The sequence below is a fragment of the Bombyx mandarina genome, chromosome 07 (assembly GCF_030267445.1).
Source record: "Bombyx mandarina strain Sakado chromosome 07, ASM3026744v2".
Lineage (NCBI taxonomy): Eukaryota > Metazoa > Arthropoda > Insecta > Lepidoptera > Bombycidae > Bombyx > Bombyx mandarina.
Genome location: NC_143214.1, coordinates 10529971 through 10556151, shown reverse-complemented (window position 1 = coordinate 10556151; position 26181 = coordinate 10529971). Strand labels below are relative to the sequence as shown.

General features: G+C 37.3%; 2 protein-coding genes across 2 annotated transcripts in view; both read left to right on the top strand.

The window, feature by feature from the left end:
* The window catches only part of Fbxl7 (F-box and leucine-rich repeat protein 7), a 308189-nt gene that overhangs the window by 110076 nt on the left and 171932 nt on the right, over positions 1–26181 (top strand). The window lies entirely within an intron of this gene.
* LOC114239313 (atrial natriuretic peptide receptor 1) overlaps positions 1–26181 on the top strand; it is a 112437-nt gene that overhangs the window by 20475 nt on the left and 65781 nt on the right. The window contains exon 2 of the mRNA XM_028169464.2: positions 25777–26028. Coding sequence (XP_028025265.2) covers positions 25849–26028 — 180 coding nt within the window. The 5' untranslated portion in view covers positions 25777–25848. The remainder of the gene's footprint in view (positions 1–25776; positions 26029–26181) is intronic.

Here is a 26181-nt window from a genome sequence, read left to right as displayed (position 1 = left end):
GTGTTGCACAGCGCCGGAATGAATAGTGGCGTCTAATGTCGTAGGCCAAGACCCACTTAGTTATTTTTATTGTTTATTATTTAAAGTTGACAGAAGTGACGTCACTGCAAGATTATTATATATCTCAGAATGACATAAATGTATTTTCGTTGGTACCTGAATATTTAATCATTCTACTCTCAGATCAATCGTTATGGAAGAACTAGCTACTGGTTATCAAGAGGCCTTTTCGTTTTCACCACGACTTGTGGAAGAGCACGGGCTCGGCTAAGAACGAACCATTGCCATATTCGTCTTATGTTCTTCTTCTTCATCGTTCCCTCACTGCTGAGGAGAGGACTTTATGTGACTTTCCTTCATAGTGTTCGGTCATGAGTGGCATGGACCGCGTGGTATAATAGACTACCACCAACCGCATTATCAACCAGATCTGACCATCTGGTTGGAGTTCTATATAGTAGATGATAGGCAGCATCTATCTACCCGGTCATAAAAATCCACAGACACAACCCACTGAAATTCTCGTCGAATTTTCTCTCAGTGTGTTACGACTTCAATCTTATTGTAGATTCAGTAACGCATTGCTCTTGCTAGGGTCGATATTAGCAAGTTATTTCAGATTGAACCTTGTTAGATCACCCACCAAGCAAGGCCAAGCTAGGATGGGCTCATTCGAGGTTGACAAGTAGAAAGGCCAAAAAAATCTTAATAATTATAAAAAGATCAATAATCCAATAACGCAAAAATCTTATATATAAAATTCTCGTGTCACAATGTTAGTTACCGTACTCCTCTGAAACGGTTTAACCGATTTTTATGAAATTTTATATGTTCAATAGGTCTGAGAATCGGCTACTATCTATTTTTCATACCCCTAAGTGATAAGGGCTGCCCACCGCTTTTTTTTTTTTAACATTAATTTTTTATTTTTTGGACATTTTTTTTTGTTATAATGAGGCATAGTGTGGTTGAATGAGTTTTTGTTATTTTTATATTCCCTCATCGTTCACATCGCTACATACCTCTTTCACTCATTTACCATATCCTTACATAATTACAATAAGTTTTTTTTCTACACTAGAAATTCGCTAGAAATCTTATATATGGCAAAACAACGTTTGCCGGGTCAGCTAGTATTATATAATCTAGAGAAAACAGGGCATCAGAATTGAGAACAAGCTATTTCTGAAATTGACGCAAAAAATTTCAGTATTTTTCTGGTGAAAGATTTTGAAGAGGCCACTCTGTCCCAGAATACATAATTTGAATTTCCACTCTCATTTTGAGTTGATAATCCCGTTTTGTATTAAGTGCTACTCACAACTTTCACTAACAGATAATTTGGTCTTCGTAAAACTTGAAATTGATGTATTTCAAAATTGCTCACGGGCACGTTTGGATTCGTAAGTTTGGATCGTAAGTACCTTGACGCTAAGTAGATATCTGAAACGTTTCCTACTCGTCAGCTTACGATTCATTTGAAACTAAGTAGATATCTGGATGATTTTCAAGTTTATAGACCAATACCGCTCCTCACTTTGAAATGCAAGGTCAGAGTATCATCTTTTTTAATTTTTTTTATTGCTTATATGGGAGAACGAGCTCATAGCTGACCTGGTGTTAAGTGGTTACCGGAGCCCGTGGATATCTACAACGTAAATGCGTCACCCACCTTGAGATATAAGTTCTAAGGTGCTAAGTTGCCGCACCCTACAAACCAAAACGCATTACTGCTTCACGGCAGAAATAGGCGGGGTGGTGGTACCTAACCGTGCGGACTCACAAGAGGTCCTACCACCAGTATAAAAAATTAGTTTAATAACATCTGTCCTTCTCTTAAAATTGGCCGAATGATCCCCGCAGTAATGAGGCAGAAGATCATAGCTATTGTCGGGCTTACGTCTTCCTGGCTTGTTTATGTTACCATTCACGTTACATTAATTCAAATACTTTGGGTCGACTAATCATTTTCCCTCTTTTCACGCCCTTTTGTACTGAGATACATAAATCATTTGTCACATCATAATATCTTACATTCTTATCCTTCTATCACTCTGTCCTTTTCTTTCTGTCTACATTCACTTACCATCATTTCTCTTTAAATCATTCATCTGATTTTCTTACATCATCAATAAAAAAAATAAAAAAGTAGGACTTTTCGCGTACCTTTGTGAGTGACGTCATTAAAAGAGGTTGCATACCGCACAGGTAGTAATTTTTTAAGTTACTACCAATTGCAACCTGGCGACGCTGTGTTATGACTATCGATACTGTCCGAGTGTACATTGTTGATGTTACTCTAAAAACCTTCTAATAGTACCGACCACAAGACCAACACTGAAACGATGATTACCCAGTAAAGTTCCGAGCCTAAACAAACGTGAAATTATGCAAACACGAATCTTATACACGAATATAAATTATTAACAAATAATAACCCTGTATGTGTTAATGTATCATTTATTGCGTATGTATATAGTCTGATATATTATGTATTAGTGTTGTTTTTTATTATTAATAATAATATTGTTATTATGTATTGTATCAATAAGTAAATTGATTAGATTGTACTGTCCCACCCACTTATGTAAAGCTCTCCCTCTTCAAGAACGGTTAGCTGGTAGTTAACTCAATTGTTGAGTTATGCTCGCCATTTTATAGCTTTTCGCAATTATTGTATTATATTAACAGTGTGTACAATAAAGAATAAAGACTTTTAAACAGTCGAATCATATAACGGCCGTCTGGTGTAGTGGTAAGTGACATGGTCACTACATACGGGGGTCGCGGGTTCGAATCCCGCCAAGGGAAGATATTTGTATGATAAATATAAATGTATTTTCCAGGGTTATGGATGTATATTAAATATATGTATGTGTATAATAAAAATCTTACATTTATTTCCGTTATCTGGTACTTGTAACACAAGTTCTTTACGAACTTATCACGGGACCAGTTAACGTGGCGTGATTGTTAGTAAATATTTATTATTATTTATTATTATTATTATTATATAAATTTAATACCCAATTAAAACAAGATCAATAAAGGGCTATGCGCATATACAAATGGAATCCTGAACGATTTGCGAAATTAATTTCCCGAAATTGTTTCGTAGTGGTCGCCGGTAATGTATCCAAGTAATCCCGGATAATGACACTAGAATGTTTTTTAAAACCACACCGTTAACATACCCAGCCACCTGTGAGGTGTAAAAACACAATTTCGCCCCGTGATTTATGAAATGCTCACCGTAAATTACTGGTTCATTCCTCTCCGTAATATCTTGAAGACTTTTATGAATAATTTTTCGTTGTATAGTTTATCTTGTACTTCATCTAAATTCGGTTGTAACAACAAGCGATCTTACGAAGTTTGTAAAAAAAATCTAATTTATCTTTCAATGGTACTGTTTTTTTTTTTTTTTTTGCGTTGTCATAGAGTGGTGGGCAAAGGGTTAAGTGGTTATCGAATGGTTCGTGAGATCGTTTTGAATTTGACAGTTTTTACGTACGTACTTTAACACACATAGATCAAAGTTTGCGTTCGTTTAAAAACTATTTATGTCAAAGATCTTTGAAGTTTGACATTAAAGCGTTTGTTCTCTGTTTGAAAATTGTAATTTTTTTTTCTATTTCACTGGAGTCGATTCTTTTTAGTGATTTATCTTGTCTCTAACAATTATCGATGAACGTTAATGAAATGCTATTTTCGTTTTTTTGTTTCACTTATGTCCGACTGACTAACTATCGGGAGTTTCGTGAGCAAAAAAAATGAAGGTAGTTACGACACAGCAAGAATATCAGAGGAAGTCTGAAAGGAGCCCCGGTAATCAATAAATTAAAGAGGGGACGGTTAGCGTGGTATGGACATGTGATGCGTAGAGAGAAGATGCATGTTTTTTTTATTGCCTTTGTAGGCAGACGAGCATACGGCCCACCTGATGGTGAGTGGTTACCGTCGCCCATGGACTTCAGCAATGCCAGGGGCACAGCCAAGCCGCTGCCTACCGCTAAATGTGACTAGGATATGTATGGAAATGGTAGCGCAAGGTGGAGGAGGAAGAGGTCAAACGAAGAAGACATGGATGGAGTGTGTGAATGACGATATGAGAGAGAGAGAGAGGGGTGAGTGTTGAGATGACGGCTGATAGAAGAGAATGGAAGAGAAAAATTAGCTTTACAGGTGGTAGGACCTCTTGTGAGTCCGCACGGTTAGGTGTAGGTGATGTGTATGTACATATATATGTTTATGTTATTTATGTGTGTAATTGTGTAAGTATATAGTCTGATATATTATGGATTAGTGTTTTTTTTTATTATTATTAATATTATTGTTATTGTGTATTGTATCAATAAGTAAATTGATTAGATTGTACTCTTCTACCCACTTATGGAAAGCTCTCCCTCTTTTAGAACGGTTAGCTGATAGATAACTCAATTGTTGAGTTAACAGTTGAATGGTCACCGTGAGGTCGATCAGCCACCTCACTCGTGCTTTTGTGCCTCTGCAACGTCATTACGACGCAGATTTAAGAAACAGACTCCATGCGCTATTTTTCCTCATGGCTTTCATTTTTGTTGTTTCGTAACTCTTCTCTTTCTCCATCTTATCCCACTAGGTGGGCACAGCTTTTTTTATTTATTGCTTAGATGGGTGGACGAGCTCACAGCTCACCTGGTGTTAAGTGTTTACAGGAGCCCATAGACATCTACAACGTAAGTGCGCCACCCACCTTGAGATATAAGTTCTAAGGTCTCAAGTATAGTTACAACGGCTGCCCCACCCTTCAAACCGAAACGCATTACTGCTTCACGGCAGAAATAAGCAGGGTGGTGGTACCTACCCGTGCGGACTCACAAGAGGTCCTACCACCAGTAATTGCGCAAATTATACTTTTGCGGGTTAGATTTTTATTACACGATGTTATTCCTTCATCGTGGAAGTCAATCGTGAATATTTGTTGAGTACGTATTTCATTACAAATTTCTTTTTGTATTAAGTTATTTCATTCAACAGTTTTAATTTTCATCAACATTACGAAATTATATTAATTTGATTAGCAGCTCGTACGGTATCAGCATTATCAAAATTTAAATTTAATTATAAATACATTTTGATCGAACGATAAATTATATCTTACGTTTCCCAAGTGAACGCAAACATTTTAATGTTCGGTACATTTATCTGTACTAGAGGTCCCGCAGTAATCGGTAATTCGACTATAATTAATTGAAATTGTAAGTTTGTACACTATTATGATTGTATTTTATACTTCTATAATCACAAATTTCGCCAAGACTACATTATAAAAAAATATTAATAAAGACAAACAATATTTAATCTATTCTCAATTTGACCACAGACGTCAAGAACAAAAGTTAGACAATAAATAGTATGCATGCGTGTGTGCGTCAAATACATGGTATGTAGTGTGTGTAATGTTTTCTTTATTGATTTAATGTATCTTTTATGCATTATTTAAAAAAAATATTAGCATTGCGCACTTCTTCTCTATATTCTCTATAAGTGTGGAAAATTTTATACTCCTCCGTCCGCGCAATTTTCGTAAAAAGGGATACAAAATTTTTGCTTCACGCATTAATATATAGATACGTTCATTGGATCGTTAAATCAATATCATCGTAACTAGAAAACTATAAATTTCGTTTCTGATTCTCCAAACGTCGGTAGTATTTATAAATGCAAATAGTAAACGGCGTGTATTGTTTGTACGTGTATCATTTCACAGCCGAAACATGAGTGATGTTTTTAAACACGTGCTTGCGATATACGATTTTTTTTGTTGTTGTTGTAGGTATATATATTGAGGTATTCAGGAAGGCATTAAAGGAGTACTATCTATCAATTTAGTATTACTTATATGTATTTATTTTATGTATTTCATTATATATGTACGTGTATGTATATGTTTACGTTATTTATGTGTGTATGTATATATATGTAGTCTAATATATTATGTATTAATGTTTTTTTTAGTTTTTTTTATTATTATTGTTCTTGTTTAGATTGTAAATTGTAAATTGATTAGATTGAATTCTTCTACCCACTCATTTAAAGCTTTCCTTCGTTAAGAACGGTTAGCTGGTAGAAAACTCAATTGTTGAGTTAGGCTCGCCATTTTTTATATCTTACGCAATTACTGTAATATTAACCGTGTGTACAATAAAGAATAAAGAATATTTTTTTTTTTTTTGTAAATGCATACATAGTTCTTAAAACGATGTATTACGGGTTATATTCGCGTACGTAGATTTCGTGCTTTCAATTTCGATCGCTTGGTGCGTCATTTTCTTCTTCCGTAGCGGTGTATTCATTTTCGAAGGTCGTGTCTAGTTAGTGCGTCATAAATTATATTCCCATAGACATAGACATTGAAAAATTGACTGTGGTGGGCAAGGTAGAAGGGAAATGACCCGCCGGCCGGCCACCAAGCCGTTGCTCAGATCAGGTAACTGCGCTCACTGGACTCTCTGTTGCGAGCGCCCTGAGAGAAGCCGAAACCTGAAGGAAATGGAGGGATGATGGTACAAAGAGCCACGAAGGGCTTTCAGGGACACGACCTTTAGTAGTATGCGACTAAGAAGAAGAAGAAGAGAGACATAGCCCACTGAGTTTCTCGCCGGATCTTTTTAGTGGGTTGCGATTCCGATCCGATAGTAGATTCTATGAAATACTGCTCTAGCTAAGGTTACATAGGCTGCACTAAAAGTATCGGGAATGGAATATTTCCACTGTTCCTGTCATATTAAAATCTTTTTAATTGAAAACTCCTTGGTTTTAAAAATCGAATACCATTTATTTATTTAAAAAAAGATTCTCGGTCTTGTCACGAGGTTTTGTCAAACTTGTTTAGTCGTTGAGAAAATGGAATTGACTCGAGAAAATTCAAGAGCGATGATTTATTATGACTTTCGAAGTGGTTTAACACAAAAACAGTGTGTTGACCGGATGATTTCTGCATTTGGTGATGAAGCCCCATCTAAAACCACAATTTATCGCTGGTTTGCTGAGTTTCAACGTGGACGTGTCAAGCTCAGTGATGATCCCCGTCAAGGTCGTCCAAAAACTGCAGTCACCCAAGAAAACGTTGATGCTGTGCGTAAGCTGATTGAGGAAGATCGACATGTGACATACCGCGAAATTCAGGCAACTTTAGACATTGGCATGAGTCAAATACAAATAATCTTGCATGAACAATTAGGTGTAAAAAAGTTGTTTTCCCGATGGATACCGCATTCGCTCTGTGAAGAGCAAAAAGCGGCTCGCGTTACTTGGTGCGTCAGAACTCTCGAAAGATTCCACGCAGGATCCTCAAATGCTGTATACAACATTGTATCAGGTGACGAATCCTGGATATACGCGTACGAACCCGAAACAAAAAGCCAGTCACGAGTTTGGGTGTTCGAAAATGAGTTAAAGCCAACAAAAATTGTTCGTTCACGGAGTGTTGCAAAAAAAATGGTGGCCACGTTTGTCTCCAAAACCGGCCATGTTACGACTATTCCTCTTGAGGGACAAAGAACGGTTAATGCAGAATGGTATGCTAGCATTTGTTTGCCACAGGTCGTTTCTGACCTCCGTAAAGAGAACTGCAACCGCCGCATCATCCTCCATCACGACAATGCGAGTTTTCACACCGCGCACAGAACAAAAGAGTTTTTAGAGCAAGAAAACATAGAATTATTAGACCATCCGCCGTACAGCCCCGACCTAAGCCCTAATGATTTCTATACTTTCCCTAAAATAAAGAATAAATTGCGTGGACAGAGATTTTCATCACCTGAAGAAGCTGTGGACGCCTACAAAACGGCCATTTTGGAGACCCCAACTTCCGAATGGACTGGTTGCTTCAATGATTGGTTCCATCGTATGGAAAAATGTGTCAAATTTCGCGGAGAATACTTCGAAAAGCAATAAATACATTTTTAAATAGTAATGTTGTGTCACTTCGTTAATTCCCGAAATTTTCAGTGCCGCCCTCGTAGTGTTAGCAAATTCTCTCAAGTTGAGCCCGTGAGCTCACCTACCCGTGCGGGCATAGCCTTTTAAACTACCGGTAATTGGGTAGGAAAAAAAAAACGTTTATTTTTTATTGCTTAGATGGATGGACGAGCTCACAGCCCACTTGGTGTGAAGTGGTTACTGGAGCCCATAGATATCTACAACGGAAATGTGCCACCCACCTTCAGATATAAGTTCTAAGATCTCAGTATAGTTACAACGGCTGCCCTACCCTTCAGACCGAAATGCATTACTGCTTCACGGCAGAAATAGGCAGGGCGGTGGTACCTACCCGCGCGGACTCACAAGAGGTCCTACCACCAGTTATGTTTTGTAAGTGCCGTCTTGAAGGTAAGCCTTACTTTACTGACGTCAGTGAGTGACATAGAACCCTCAACGTCAAATGGGTTGAATATCTGCTTGTCTACAAAGGTAATTAAAAACAAATTTGCGATTTCAAGCTTAACAAAAAATTCTTTGACTTCACGTTCACGGGGAATGCACGTAATATCTGTGGACTCTGCCGACTGTGGGATTGATAATCAGGTGTTAATTTCTTACAAGCTTTTCGTTTGTCAGTTTATGTTGACCATCAAAAATTCAATATCTACAATTAATGAAGATGGCGAGTGGTAGTGCAAGGTAGAGGGAGAGAGATCGACCGAAGAAGACATGGATGGAGTGTGTGAATGACGATATGAGAGAGAGAGAGAGAGAAGAGTGAGTGTTGAGATGACGGCTGATAGAAGAGAATGGAAGAGAAAAAATAGCTGTGCCCACCCCACCTAGTTGGATAAGGTGAAGAAGAATGAAGATGTTATAAGGAAAATGATGATTTGCACAAAATAATTCACGCTGCCAGCACTGGACTGATGTTTCCAACGCAGAAAATACCTATATTACGTTCGTCACTTTATAATACGCAGTATCACAAAAAGCCAGTTTGTGGTAATGGAGAAGGCGCTACAAAAATATTGTTTTCCAGTAAACACTTATAAAGAAACTGTGTTGTTGTCATCGTTGACTTTAGGCTTTGGAAACATTGATACATTATCGGGACTCGAGTGGCTTATCGTTCGAGTGCCGTCTCCTCTGTTACCGATATCGATAGCTTCTTGACGATTTTCATTGATAAACGTCATTTTATTATAAGCAATATATAGGTATTATTGATATTTTAACCTGGACACCCTGATTTTGAAGTATAACTTGGTTATCATTTGCATTCTACTATCTAATATATTATCTAACAAACTATCTAATATACCATCTAGTATACTACAAATCAACTCTATTGGAGCCATTGTTGAATGTTTTAAAATAATTCACCCGAAGCAGACAGTGAGCTCAATTGTCTATACAAAAAAAAAAACATGCGTAAGTTTTTATAGGTGCTGTTTTTTTTCTTTTTACTACTCACCGCAGCGTTGCGTTTAAAAGTGGGGCTATGTGGGAAATTTATATTGCGCATAATGCCACTGATAAATAGAAGCTAATGAGAATTAGTGATTCTTGAAGTTCGCTGAGCCCTGTTTATTTTTGTTCCTGATTGGAGCGATTTTTTTTTTAAATAATTTAAGAAATATCACCTAATACGTTGTCAACGTAGTATTCCCTTCGGATTTGGACTAAAACTACATTTATATTTTACGACGCGACACGTCCGTGACCACGAAAGGTAAGTCATATCCGAAATCTATATATTAATACGCGAAAAAAACCTTGTGCCCCTTTTTACGAAAATTGCGTGGACGGAGGAGTATGGAATTTCCCACACTTATAGAAAATATAGAGAAAGAGTACAGAATGCTATTTTTTTTTAAATTATACATAAAAAATATATTAAATCAATAAAAACAACATTACACACACTATCATGTATTTGACACGCATATAATTTATTCCTTTGTTTATTGTTAAAGACTGTGGTAAAATTCAGAATTATTATTTGTCTTCAATATTATTTATCTATAGTGTAGCCTTCGGGAAATTTGTTATTATAGAGGTCTATGATAATCTTTGAAAATAGACCCTTAATAATGCTCAAACTAATAATTTAAATTAATTATAGTCGAATTTCGACTACCGGGCGACCACTAGTAAATATATACTAGACGATGACTCTTGGTTAGTTGCCCTCAATTAAGAAAAATAGTATTATTATTCGCCAATAGATGTCGGGAAGAGTTGATTATTGAAAACACGAATAAAACAACAATTTCTGAAAATAAATCGTAGCTAGATCGATTTATCGCCCCCGAAATCCCCTGTATACTAAATTTTATGAAAATCGTTCGAGCCGTTTCCTAGATTCAGATTATATAATTCTATATTAATATACAAGAATTGCTCGTTTAAAGGTATAAGATACCACTATGATACTGTAAAATTTGTTTTAATTGTATTGTGAACGTGTTCAAACATGACAATCGCAAAACGCTCAATGGACTGATATCGGTTAAAAGTTAAGCCGATTAATTTTGGTAAATGTAATGTTTCGAATCTATTTTTGCATCTGACAAATAATGAGCGTCAATCAATCAGGCTTGCAACGATAACGTGCAAATGTGCGGAAAATTTTTCGTCCAATAAAAATGAAGAATTGCATGTTTATTTGCTTATGTTCGATGTGTTGAGACGTGCATTGTTGCCAAGCGCGGACGGTTGAGTACCACTGACCGTCTCGGGCACTGGTACTCAACTATTTCGGAAAATTATTTGTAATACGCATTTATTAGTTTCAGACGTATGTATGTTAGTATGCTAGTATGTAACGGAATCTTTGAACATGATTTTGACCCCCTCAAAACGTGGTATTAACTCGATATTTGGTATACTTATTAAGGAGCGATGACAATTCAATATTTAAAAAAAAATCGAAAAAATTTAAATTGAACTAAAAAAATAAAAATAAGTAATAGTTTAAAAAAACTAATAAAATACGCTTTTATGGAAAATATCCAACAAAAAAATAGAAAAGAAGTTTTAATTAATGTGAATTAAAAATAGTGTAAGAAAAAAAGATTTTCCTTTCACGCTTTTTTTACAATAAAATCGTTTTTTCTTTATCACGTTCTAGATTCGGGGGTAGATTATCTTTAGGGACACGCAAAAAAGCATAGCAGTGTGCGTCCCAGTCTCACATACCTGGCTATGTAGTTGGGTCATACACAAAAAGGGTAAAAAAAGTGTTATAGTAATGTATCATGTAAAAGAGCATCACAGCTTTTCATCTCTCTTGTAGACTAAATCGTCTTTTCTGTGGTCCGCAAAAATATAAAAATTGCGATTATGCTAAAAATAAGACATATTGATCTCGGTTACAGTGATTAAAAGATTGATAATCAATAGTTAAATAATAAATAGTTTGTTTCACACTGATTCTGAGAAATTTTTTTTGCTGCACTTTTTTGTTCTCTATTTGTGTATGACCCAGTTACACGGTGTCATTTACCTTGCTTCTTTAATAGAAATCAATTTATGTAAGAACGTACTTGTAATAGCGATCCGGTAATTCTGTAAACACAGTAAAAGTTGTATGTGGTATGGTGATGGAAAATAGGAAAGTTAAATTCGGTAGAACTTTAAATTTACTTTGTCACGTTTAAGGATTTCGGAAAGCGGATAATACGAAATGTCATCAAATGTCCGATCGGGTCGAATCATTGCGTAGTTTGTTGACATCACAGGAGGGAATGCTGTTTGTCACTGTCACATGTCATTACTCTAAAATATGTGGGTTTTTTTTATAATTTTTTTATTGCTTTCTAGGCTGCACTAAAAGTATCGGGAATGGAATATTTCCACTGTTCCTGTCATATTAAAACCTTCTTAATTGAAAACTCCTTGGTTTTAAAAATCGAATACCATTTATTTATTTAAAAAAAGATTCTCGGTCTTGTCACGAGGTTTTGTCAAACTTGTTTAGTCGTTGAGAAAATGGAATTGACTCGAGAAAATTCAAGAGCGATGATTTATTATGACTTTCGAAGTGGTTTAACACAAAAACAGTGTGTTGACCGGATGATTTCTGCATTTGGTGATGAAGCCCCATCCAAAACCATAATTTATCACTGGTTTGCTGAGTTTCAACGTGGACGTGTCAAGCTCAGTGATGATCCCCGTCAAGGTCGTCCAAAAACTGCAGTCACCCAAGAAAACGTTGATGCTGTGCGTAAGCTGATTGAGGAAGATCGACATGTGACATACCGTGAAATTCAGGCAACTTTAGACATTGGCATGAGTCAAATACAAATAATCTTGCATGAACAATTAGGTGTAAAAAAGTTGTTTTCCCGATGGATACCGCATTCACTCTGTGAAGAGCAAAAAGCGGCTCGCGTTACTTGGTGCGTCAGAACTCTCGAAAGATTCCACGCAGGATCCTCAAATGCTGTATACAACATTGTATCAGGTGACGAATCCTGGATATACGCGTACGAACCCGAAACAAAAAACCAGTCACGAGTTTGGGTGTTCGAAAATGAGTTAAAGCCAACAAAAATTGTTAGTTCACGGAGTGTTGCAAAAAAAATGGTGGCCACGTTTGTCTCCAAAACCGGCCATGTTACGACTATTCCTCTTGAGGGACAAAGAACGGTTAATGCAGAATGGTGTGCTAGCATTTGTTTGCCACAGGTCGTTTCTGAACTCCGTAAAGAGAACTGCAACCGCCGCATCATCCTCCATCACGACAATGCGAGTTCTCACACCGCGCACAGAACAATAGAGTTTTTAGAGCAAGAAAACATAGAATTATTAGACCATCCGCCGTACAGCCCCGACCTAAGCCCTAATGATTTCTATACTTTCCCTAAAATAAAGAATAAATTGCGTGGACAGAGATTTTCATCACCTGAAGAAGCTGTGGACGCCTACAAAACGGCCATTTTGGAGACCCCAACTTCCGAATGGAATGGTTGCTTCAATGATTGGTTCCATCGTATGGAAAAATGTGTCAAATTTCGCGGAGAATAATTCGAAAAGCAATAAATACATTTTTAAATAGTAATGTTGTGTCACTTCGTTAATTCCCGAAATTTTCGGTGCCGCCCTCGTAGATGGGTGGACGACATCAGAGCCCACCTGGTGCTAAGTGGTTACTGGAACCCATAGACATCTACAACGTAAATGCGCCACCCACATTAAGACATAAGTTACAACGGCTGCCCTACCCTTCAGACCAAAACGCATTACTGCTTCACGGCAGAAATAGGCAGGGTGGTGGTACACCGCGCGGATTCACAAGAGGTCCTACCAAGGTCAAGATGACTGTATAAATACCGGCCGTTAGCATATTTCTGATTCATTCAGCAGTAGATATCTTTGGTTGTGGTTTAATTTTGTTTTCTCATTAGCCCTCTATTAGCGGCCTCATTGTGCATCATTTATGGACACGATAAACGTGATTACTGCCATTTAAACTGAAAAATAAATAGGTCTATGGTTCCTACTCGCGTGCAATATACGCCTAATTTAGTATTTTAATTTAAATTCATTATGAGCCGGATCATTTTAATTTCCAAAATACACATTATCAGAATCCCAATTAAGGATATTGGGAGAACGAATATTAATACTTAACAATTGTTTTTCTTTTTTTTAAGATCTTCTTGTATGTACTGTTTACTTCGAATCGAACCGAAAGATTGCTTCATTAGTATCTTAGGCAAGTAACACTATCGGTAAATCTATATATTATGTATGTCAGTATACATTGCAAGCTTTTAATTTGATTCCCATCTTCATTGCGATGCAATTCATTGCGATTCTGCTGTGTTAATGGTATCCGAAACAGATAAGAATCATACCTGTAATTCTGAATATCGTTCAGATATATTCAAATGCAGTCGTATGCGATTCTTGTGCCACGTCTATCTTTATCGCGATGAAGTCATGCGTTTCGGCTTGAAGGTGGGGACAGTCGCTTTGCAAGAACGGTTCCCAGTGTGACCACTCAAACAAGGGTCGAGCAATAAACGATACATTAAAGAATTTGTAGTCGCATTAAGTCGTCGTAGCCTAAAGGATAAGAAGGTGCATTCGTGTTGAGCGATGCACCGGTGTTCGAATCTCGGGCGAACTTTCACGGTGAAGGAATAACATCGTGTAATAAAAATCAAACCCGCAAAATTATAATTTGCGTTATTACTGGTGGTAAGACCTCTTGCGAGTCCGCACGGGTTGATACTACCACTCTGCTTATTTCTGCCGTGAAGCAGTAATGCGTTTTGGTTTGAAGGGTGGGGTAGCCGTTGTAACTATACTGATACCTTAGAACTTATATCTCAAGGTGTGTGGCGCATTTACGTTGTAGATGTCTATGGGCTCCAGTAACCACACCAGGCAGTCTGTTCTAGCTCCTCCCACGTCATTCCCAAGACCCCCTAGCTCCTGCTCCACCGAGGCTAATGAGGAAACAAAATGAAACCACAACCAAAGATATCTGCTGCTGAATGAATCAGAAATATGCTAACCGCCGGTATTTATGCAATCATCTTGACCTTGGTAGGACCTCTTGTGAGTCCGCGCGGTGTACCACCACCCTGCCTATTTCTGCCGTGAAGCAGTAATGCGTTTCGGTTTGAAGGGTGGGGTAGCCGTTGTAACTATACTGAGACCTTAGAACTTATATATCAAGGTGGGTGGCACATTTACGTTGTAGATGTCTATGGGCTGGCGCTGTGACCAGGTGGGCTGTGAGCTCGTCCACCCATCTAAGCAATAAAAAAAATAGTTGTCTTAATTAAAATTAAATAATCTTTATCACGTGTTAGTTCAAATAAATATTACATGATTTGCATTCAGAGTGTTTTTAGTCTTCCGTGTTTACTTACGTGTCTTATCTACACGCAAACTACATTCGTTTAGTGATATTTTGTTAACGCGCCAATGCACACAATGGATGCAAAGAAAATCAATATCAGTACATAAAGTACGTTGTTAATCCCGGGCTATTAATATGCATAAAATATTAGTACATATGAGAAAGATTCCTCACTGTATTATAATCTTTAAAGTCTTGAAGCATGTCTATAGTTTGATGTGATCTTCTATCAAAACTATTGTTACGGCTTAACCTTTTTACAGTCATCATATTACTGGTGGTAGGACCTCTTGGGAGTCCGCACGGGTAAGTACCACCACCCCGCCTATTTCCGCCGTGAAGCAGTAATGCGTTTCGGTTTCAAATCAAATCAAGTTTGAAGGGCGGGGCAGCCGTTGTAACTATACTTGAGACCTAGAACTTATATCTCAAGGTGGACGGCGGATTTACATTGTAGATGTCTATGGCCTCCAGTGACCACCTAACACCAGGTGGGCTGTGAGCTCGTCCACCCATCTAAGTAATAAAAAAAAACTTTGCGAAAGCTTTATATAGTTTTACAAATAATCATCATCGGGTGCGTATATGTAAATAAATAAATGAAAGATAACATGTAAATGAGGCCCGTACGAAATTACAGGAACAACCTACCTGTAATAAATAACGTTTTGTTCTCTTTGAAGGTATAAAGCAGCGGTATATAATGTATATGTAGACGATAATACAATAGCTGTCGTCCTTATAATCGCGCATTATTGTTTTTGGATAAACAAATAGACAGCACAGCGGTGCTGAGGTTAATATCCACTTACAACCACATAGTGTACACACATTTATTACTGGTGGTAGAATATCTTGTGAGTCCGCACGGGTAGGTACCGCCACCCTGCCTATTTCTGTCGTGATGCAGTAGTGCGTTTCGGTTTGAAGGGTGAGGCAGCCGTTGTAACTATACTGAGACCTTAGAATTTATATCTCAAGGTGGGTGGCGCATTTACGTTGTAGATGTCTATGGGCTCCAGTAACCAAACATATGGGCCGTTAATTTCATTTAACAGTTAGATAATGCTAAAATACTCTCTCAAGATATCCACTTATCATACACTAAGCTGTCATACATGACGCGTCATCATTATCTTAGCTTACAGTTGTCCATTGTTATTTGCATCCAACGTTAAGTAGTGCATGGTGTGACGCCGGTACACCATTTCCTGATTTCAAGAGGGGTATATCATAGCGTACGCTAAACACGCTGGTGGGGAATTCTTTCCAGATATGTAGTGGCTTAGTTGAGCATTTAAGAGTCATGCCCATGAGCGACAGAGTGGTCTCTATCACCATCACGTGGGCCGTATGCTCGTCTGTCTACAAAGGAAAAAAAAACTATAGTTATTATATTCTTTGTTTATCCTTAAAGTTAAATAAAATCGCATTTCTGTTGCTGTGAGGCCGTAGAGACGAAAAATAACCTCTGAAAATGAACTGTACTAATCAGTAGACACAATGTGGATCAGTCTGGCGAACTATTGTCGTGTTAGATCCTCGTACTAACTGTCGCTGTTTGTACAAGAACACGGGGTTGTAATTAACAAAACAAACAATAGAACTCGATGCCGTGTTCGTAACACATAGGACAGCCGGACATTAGCGTAAAGGCTGGTTTTCAATTGGTCTTTGGTGTGTTAATTAATTGAGTTTTCGTAACGTTTTTAACAAATCCCTTTATTATTGCATTAGATGTGGGACCATTTTAGATGTGGGACCATTTTAGATGTGGTATTAAACTAACGGATATCATGATGAGCGTTTGTTTTAACTTGGAACTCTGTTTTTTTTTTTTCTTACCTATGCTGATAGCCTTGAGAGGCTATGTTAGCGTTACCCTAGCGTACCCACTGAGAAGATCCGGTGGGAACTCAGTGGGCTGTGTCTGTGGGTTAATTTACTCACCCAGCCCTTTGTCGCAAGCGCAAGCAGTAATACGTTTCGGTTTGAAGGGTGGAGCAGCCGTTGTAACTATACTTAGAACTTAGAACTTATATCTCAAGGTGGGTGGCGCATTTACGTTGTAGATGTCTATGGGCTCCAGTAACCATTTAACACCAGGTGGGCTGTGAGCTCGTCCGCCCATCTTAGCAATAAAAAAAAAAAATAGGCAGGGTGGTGGTACCTATGCGTACCGACTCACAATAGGTTCTACCACCAGTAATTACACAAATTATAATTTTGAGCGTTTGATTTTTATTACACGATGTTATTCCTTCACCGTGGAAGTCAATCGTGAACATTTTTTAAGTACGTATTTAATTAGAAAAATTGGTACCCGCCTGCGGAATTCGAACACCGGTTGCATCGCTCAACACGAATGCACCGGACGTCTTATCCTTTAGGCCACAACGACTTAAAATTCCCTGGATGCCACGACGGAGATTGAATTAATCGATTTATTTAGAGCACGTAATATTTAATCTAACGTTTATTTTTGCCTCTGCGCGTACGTACGCTCACCTTAAGTTAGCTATGATCATACGCTATTTGTGCATACTCAAGGCAAGGTCGTTCATTTATAGACCCCCAATAAATCAGAACGTACCGATTATAATCGTATTGAAGTGATATATTCGTTTTTAATTGCTCTAGTGTTTTACTGTAACGCGTGTACTGGTGGTTTGACGTAGTAGATTAGGGGAAAATGATACTGTTTGGTCTCAACGGAGTCTTCGAAGCCTGGTGTTTTGGGTGTTAGGTATCGCTCAGCATATTATTGACGTGAAACAGTCATGCCGTTTCGGTTTGAAGGATGGGGCAGCCGTTGTAATATAAAACTGAGACTTGGGACTCATTCTCAAGAGAGGTGGCGGGGTTTACGCTGTCGATGTGTATGGGATCCGGCAACCACTTTCTAAGTAATAAAAAACGATGCTTCGGTGGTTTATTTATAATTTTTTTTATTATTTAAATGCGTGGACGATCTCACAGCCCACCTGGTGTTAAGTGGTTACTGGACCCTTAGACATCAACAACGTAATTGCGCCACCCACCTAGAGATATAAGTTCTAAGGTCTCAATATAGTTACAACGGCTGCCCCGCCCTTTAAACCGAATTACTGCTTCACGGCAGAATTAGGCAGGGTGGTGGTACCTACCCGTGCGGACTCACAAGAGGTGATCCACCACCAGTTCTGTACTTATGGTCCATCAAGACTCAAATTATCGTCCACTTTCACTGATTACTACCGATTATCAAATAATAATGTAAAGGGTTGATGCGGGCGTAAAAATAATTTCCGTGATATTTCGCGATTTTATAAGTAGTTCTTCGAATTTGAAGGTGGTGTTAAACAATTGGTATGCCAATATCGGTATTGGATGTACGTCTTGACTTATGTGAACTGCGATAGCCTTTTCGAGAGATATTCATGTAGAGTTCTATTTAAAAAAAAAACAAAATATTTGCGACATCTCACACCGATGACTTCTTTGCAATAATGCGGAAGAGAAGTGCTTCGTTAATGCGTCGAGTCAGAGACAGTGGCAAGAGTCTTCTAAAAATCATATCGAGCACGATCGAGGGACTGCTGATTAATAGCCTTTGCAGCAGACACTTGAAGGAAAAAAAATATGTAATGATATAAAATGTATGTAATGATATTTATGTGTTAGATTTTTTAACTTACTAACATAGATTATAAGTAATTCTTACTAACAAAATGTTATGGTTTAAAAAAAAAAAACTGAAATAAAGTATAAATTAACGGCCGTCTGGTGTAGTAGTAAGTGACATGGTCACTACACAAGGGGGTCGCGGGTTCGAATCCCGCCAAGGGAAGCTATTTGTATGATAAATATAAATGTCTTTTCCAGGGTTATGGATGTATATTAAAATATATATGTATGTGTATAATAAAAATCTTACATTTATATCCGTTATCTGATACCTGTAACACAAGTTCTTTACGAACTTATCACGGGACCAGTTAACGTGGCGTGATTGTTAGTAAATATTTATTTATTATTTAAATGAATAAATTAAAAAATTAGGTACTGAACCCAAGAACGTGAAATGCAAACGAGTTTTCGTACAAAAAACATTGAACAGTAGCAATTAAAGCCATAATGTATCACTTTAAAACTCAGTTTGAGTGATGTGCGATTTGTTTCTTTCACACAGCCGAACGCGATTTGTTTACGGACGCTCGCAATGACGGGAGTTCGCCTCGTGGCAAACGTTTTCCCCCGAAAATTTATTATTTGTATGTGCTCGTAGATGTTTTTATAGATAACTAGTAGTCGAAATTCGACTATTAATTGGAATTGTAAGTTTGTACACTATTATGATTGTATTTTATACTTCTATAATAAACAATTTCCCCCAGACTACACTACAAAAAATATTAACAAAGACAAACAGTATTGAATCTATTCTCAATTTGACAACAGACGTCAAGAACAAAAGTTTGACAATAAATAGTATGCATGCGTGTGTGCGTCAAATACATGGTATGTAGTGTGTGTAATGTTTTCTTTATTGATTTAATGTACCTTTTATGCATTATTTAAAAAAAATATTAGCATTGTGCACTTCTTCTCTAACGGCCGTCTGGTGTAGTGGTAAGTGACATGGTCACTACACGAGGGGGTCGCGGGTTCGAATCCCGCCAAGGGAAGATATTTGTATGATAAATATAAATGTATTTTCCAGGGTTATGGATGTCTATTAAATATATGTATGTGTATAATAAAAATCTTACATTTATATCCGCTATCTGGTACCTGTAACACAAGTTCTTTACGAACTTATCACGGGACCAGTTAACGTGGCGTGATTGTTAGTAAATATTTATTTATTATTATTTATTATTATTATTCTCTATAAGTGTGGAAGATTTCATACTCCTGCGTCCGCGCAATTTTCGTAAAAAGGGATACAAAGTTTTTGCTTCACGTATTAATATATAGATGTTAGATAAAAATGCGGCGTCATTAAAAGTAAACGATTTTAATAGATGCAATAATACTAGGATTTTTCTAGAAATATTAGTGATTCGTATTAGTTATTTATATTATTATTGTAATAATAGGTTGGGGAAAAAAGTTTCTTCGCATTTTTTAAGAAAAATCATAACATTTTTTAATATAGTTTATTTACATTTAACGTTGCTTTATTGTTTTTATTTCGGATTTCTCGGGTCGTTGACCATTTGTCTCGAGTCGTTTGTGACCACAAAATTCATAAGGAAGCGTCGGAAAATTAAGCCGTAAAAATTACATTTGAATTGAGTTGCTTTATTTGAGAAGTAATGGGATTGTCGAATAATGTGAGCCAATAACACTTCTTTTAAATCAACTCGGACTTGTTTGACTCCAATCGCTCGCAGGAAAAAGAATGTTCAAAATACCATGCTGCTAGCCGCATTCCCGTTCGTAATGACTCCGTGACGTCACCAGTGTTGTCATAATCTTGCATATTACGTAATTACCACCAGCCCCAAAAACACTTCAGTAATAAATAACCCTTCGCCTTAATGTATTATGTATCCTGTCCCCGTATTAGCTTAGCGTGTTCACTCAATCAGGCAACCGGGAAACGGTAAACTTTTCGTTTCGTACGTTCGGTAAGCTTTCAAGTTTCAAGAGCTTCAATAGATACATTAAATTAATTTTTGTAGGAGCACTACGTAATAACAATATGTTAAAATAAACCAAACTAGTTAGATCCCGAAATTCTTTATGAGTTCGGACGTTGCTATCGTAAATCTTTTTTTTAGGTGAGTGGTTGATTACCCATGATCAGAGCCCATTTTGAGCAGTTTTGAGATGTTTGTTCTAAGTCCTAGTTTTATAGTGGGATACTTCAAACCGAAACGCATTACTGCTTCACGGCACAAATAGGCAGGGCGGTGGCTTGCAATACGCCCTACAGTATCAATATAAATAGTATCTACTAAATCGTTACTTTTTTTAAATCGTGTGCGAACCGTTTTCACTGGTATGGGGGGGGGGGGGTAACAGATAATGCTTTGGGTGAAACCCTCTGTAAGAATTCAAACATAATTTGAAATTCGATACCGCGGTGTGATGATCAATCTGAAAATCATTTTATAGAGACTTTGTACTGAATGTCGTAACGTGGACAGAAAACCAATGAAATGGACCGACGATCTGGTCAAAATAGCTTGGAAGGAAGCGAATTAGGACCTATAAGACCCTGAAATCTTTTTATTTATTTGTTTTTTTATTGCGTAGATGGGTGGACATCTACATAAATAAAATGTAAATGCGCCACCCACCTTGAGATATAAGTTCTAAGGTCTCATTATAGTTACAACGGCTGTCCCACCCTTAAAACTGAAATGCATTACTGCTTCACGGCAGAAATAGGCAGGGTGGTGGTACCTACCCGTGCGGACTCACAAGAGGTCCTAACCACCAGTAATTACGCAACATTATTTACGGGTTTGATTTTTATTACACGATGTTATTCCTACACCGTGGAAGTCAATCGTAAACATTTGTCAAGTACGTATTTCATTAGAAAATTTGGTATCCGTCTGCGGAATTCGAACACCGTTGCATTGCTACATACTAATGCACCGGACGTCTTATTAGACCAGGGTAGAAGCCTTTAAAAATAATGAAAAGTGAAAGAAAATAATAGTAGGATGAAACCCATTAGAAAATGAGGACAATATTATAAAAATGGAAGGAAAAATAATTTACGGGCGATCTGAGGTCGGGAAGGGGATGGGGGGGTTTAGGGGTAAAAAACGGTTTTTCTTGATTTCCGGCAAAACTAAAAGTCCTATGAAAAAAAGTCAAATGGCAAAGTTGTAGGTAATAAAAAGATCTAAAACTTTTGTATTTTCACTTTTTTCACATAACCTCAAAATTTATGTAAAAAATTAAAAAAACCAAGTTTTTTGTTTTTTTTTTTATCTTTTTCAAAAAAATTCTTTTTTCACGAAATTTGCTGAAAACTTACCTTTTTATGTCCCAAATACGTTGTAATTTATTTGATTAGAAATATTTATTTTTTCACCTTATTTTGCATTAATATCGAAAAAGGACCCTAATTTTCAATAGAAAATTCACCCGTCAAAATATCAGCTTTTTTCAAAAAGTTGGTATGTTTTCTGCTCGTTGAAATCTCTACTTTCCGATGGTGAAAAAAAATATATGTTACTATAGTAAATCTTCTCAGAAAATGCAAAAAATCGAAAAAAACTCGAATCAAAAATATTTTTTTTTAATTATTATATACTAGCGACCCGCCCTCGCTTCGCTTCGGAAACATTAAAACACACATGAAACCAAAAAAAAAAATAAAAAAAAAATAAAAAAAAGTAGCCTATGTTCATCAGGGACAATGTCGGCTTCTAATGGAAAAAGAATTTTTCAAATCGGTCCAGTAGTTTCGGAGCCTATTCGAAACAAACAAACAAACAAATCTTTCCTCTTTATAATATTAGTATAGATTATTATATTATATTATAATATTATTATTATTATGTATGTCGGAGGAGAAACGCTGAAGGAATGTTTTTAAAAAGTGTGACGTCACCATTGCTGACGTTACGGTCATTAAGTTCTCGACGATGACTCATGTTTGGGCTTCCGAAACAAAACTTCACGAGAACTTTGTGAGCTGCGTATATTTCACGAGAAGCATAACGACATTCCACAGAGATCCGTACTGTACTACGGCTCGGACACGAATGAATCAGCGCTTTTTTTTTTTTTTTTTCTTTCCTACCTAAACTGTGAGCCTTGAGAGGCTATTTCAGCGTAACCCTTACTTTTGTAGTGAGCTCACGGGGCTCAAACCTGATGACGTTGCTAACACGAACTCTAGCAAGAGCCGTGCTTCGCAGAATCTACCACCGGATCGGAAACGCGACCCACTGAGAAGATCCGGCGAGAAACTCAGTGGGCTGTGTCTGAGAGTTAATTTACTCGTCGAGCCCTTCGTCGCAAGCGACGGGTTCGACGAGAACGATGACCGGTGCTTGAAGTACCTAGAAGCACCGTTAGTAGATCGGGAGGATCCGAGATGACGTGTTTTGGGCGACGTCGACTGCTTTCCATTCTGTCCGCAGGATCGGGAATGTAGTTACCGGCGGCCACGATGAGAGGGTTCTCGTGCCGCTTTATCGAAGTGGCGCATCGACGCCGACTGTAGATATTTACTGATGGACTCTAAGTCCAGGTCGTCGTGGAGGTCGACGTTCCTGACGAACCACGGGGCTCCGACGGCTATCCTGCAAAAACGGGATTGAATAATTTGGAATGATTTTAAGTGAGTGCGGGCCGCGTGAGCGAACACTACACTTGCATAGGTCATGACGGGGCGTATGCAAGTTTTGTAGAGTGTCACCTTATTTCTAAGGGACATTTTACTTCGCCTACATATCATCGGGTAGAGACGTCCTAGAATGAAGGCGGCACGGTCGCGTACCGTTTTGATGTGAGGGCGGAATGTCATCCTACTGTCGAGGGTGACGCCTAAATATTTGACCTTCGGGGCCCACGGTATGGGCTGGTCGAACATCGTGAATCAGCGCTAGACAGCACGGCCGTATTTATAGGGCTTGGTACACGTCAGCGTTTTTACAAGTTTTGACATTACAATAAAAGAGACTGTTTTTACATCAATTTCTCATCTTAACAAACACAGAGTAATTAGTTGATGACCAGATGATCCGATTATCACATTGAATCATTATTATTTTTATAATAGGTAGGTAAATAGTCATATTTGCGCCGACATATACAATTTTTTATTTTAAAATTTAATTAACTATCTAACTAATTTAACTAACTTTTGGCAGACTTTCATGTATATTTCATATATTTCAAATACCTTTTGATGTGCTAAAATTTTTCGTAGGTCACACGTAGTTATCTAAAAATAGTTATAAATAGGCATCTAAGCATATAATTTAAAGAAGATTCGACAACTTTCTCCAAATATTGTAGATGTCTTATTAAATATGAATTTTATTAACTTATTTGTTTGTTAATTATAGTATTATATTTTGATTTGCAATTTTTTTCTATCAATGTAACATGTAATATTATGTTTTTCGAGTCATTAAAGTGTAAATTTTAAAATAAAAAATTGTATATAATAATTAAAAAAATATATTCGAATTCGAGGTTTTTTTTTCTCGATTTTTTGCATTTTCTGAGAAGATTTGCTATAGTAACATATATATATATATATATTTTCACCATCGGAAAAAAGAGATTGCAACGAACAGAAAACATTCCAATTTTTTGAAAAAAGCTGATATTTTGACGGGTGAATTTTCGATTGAAAATTAGGGTCCTTTATCGATATTAATTCAAAATAAGGTGAAAAAATAAATATTTCTAATCAAATAAATTACAACGTATTTGGGACATAAAAAGGTAAGTTTTCAGCAAATTTCGTGAAAAAAGAGTTTTTTTTGAAAAAGATAAAAATAAAAAACCAAAAACTTGGTTTTTTTAATTTTTCACTTAAATTTTTAGGTTATGTGAAAAAAGTGTAAATACAAAAGTGTTAGATCTTTTTGTTACCTACAATTTTGCCGTTTGACTTTTTTCCATAGGACTTTTAGTTTTGCTGGAAATCGAAAAAAAACGTTTTTTACCCTAAACCTACCCCCCCCAACCCCTTCCCGACCTCAGATCACCCGTAAATTATTTTTCCTTTCATTTTTATAATATTACCCTCCTTTTGTAATGGGTTTTATCCTACTATTATTTTTTTTGGTTTTAAAAATTATCGACACTGGTCTATATCCTTTAGGCCACGACGACTACGAGATACATACATAAGTACACACAATAACAAAAATCCTTGAGCAGCCTACAAAGAAACAACAATGAAAATAAAATAAAATACTACAGCTACATACTAAATACAACGTAACTCACACGAATTGGTGACAGCAATGTTATCTAAAGTGTTGGTAGGATTGATAACGTCTATTATTATTGTACCGGTCGCTTATCCGAAATCAAAGACGAAAATAAAGTATTATCGGCCTTTTCTCTCTGCATTATCAATGATAACACGATAGTGTTGAGTACCTACCGTGTGTTTGTGTTATAAAATTAATGCAATTAGTGAGCCAATAAGTATTTATTGCTAGGGCGATATTAATAATTGTAATATAAAGATAGTCTTGAAAGAGGGAGCGAGTACTTTTTGAGGTTTTTCAAAGAATCTATAGTTGATTCGTCATTGTATATGTCGGCGTCGCCCTAAGCACGTCATTTTGGATCTTTTCAATCCACTGACGGTGCTTTTAGGTACGTCAAGCACCGGTCATCGTTCTTGTCGAACCCGTCGCGTGCGACGAAGGGCTCGACGAGTAAATTAACCCACAGACACAGCCCGCTAAGTATCTCGTCGGATCTTCTCAGGGGGCCGCGTTTCCGATGGGTAGTAGATTCTGCGAAGCACGGCTTTTGCTAGGGTTTGTGTTCGCAACGTCGTCAGGTTTGAGCCCCGTGAGCTCACCTACTAGCCCGGCGAATCTAGAATAACCCTTCGAGTTTACTAGAATAGGTAGGAAAAAAAAAGACGTCAGCATTGGAGAACTTAGTATCATAGAACCTACAAGATCTACGGACAAAAGAGAACAAAAACTATACTTGAGAACTTAAAACTTATATCTCAAGGTGGGTGGCGCATTTACGTTGTAGATGTCTATGGGCTCCAGTAGCCATTTAACACCAGGGGGCTATGAGCTCGTCTTATAAGCAATAAAAAAAAACATATCTCTTTTGAGTCGTGAACATGTGTTGGTATTATTTCCAAAATTTAAACTTAATTAATGGCTTTCCTGTAAAGTTGCAAAAATTTCACTCAACCAATATCAACCCTCGACGTTATATGAGTATAAGAGTATGAACATTATTTTGTTTTGTTTCAGATGCAAATGTCACAGTGTACCTTCATTAAGTCATGTGCAGTGAAGTGATCGCAATGTGTGAATAGCGTGAAAATGTGGTTATCTGTGTTGCTAGTGGTGTGCGCGATCCCTTGGGGTGAATCGCAGAACTGCCGCGGGGAGAAACCTCGGCTCCGCGATTGCGATCGTCTCTGCGACAAGCATGGCAACTGTAAGATCAAAGCTGCCCTACTTCTCCCGAAGAACATAACGTTCGGAGCGTGTATCGGTGCTGTGAGTATAGACACAATGTAATGTAAAATGAATGTTTCGCCAGTCATTAAGTTGTCGCAGTGGCTATAAAAAACAATTGAGACATACATACATAGATACTTACTGGTGGTGGGACGTTTTGTGAGTCCGCACGGGTAGGAACCACCACCTTGC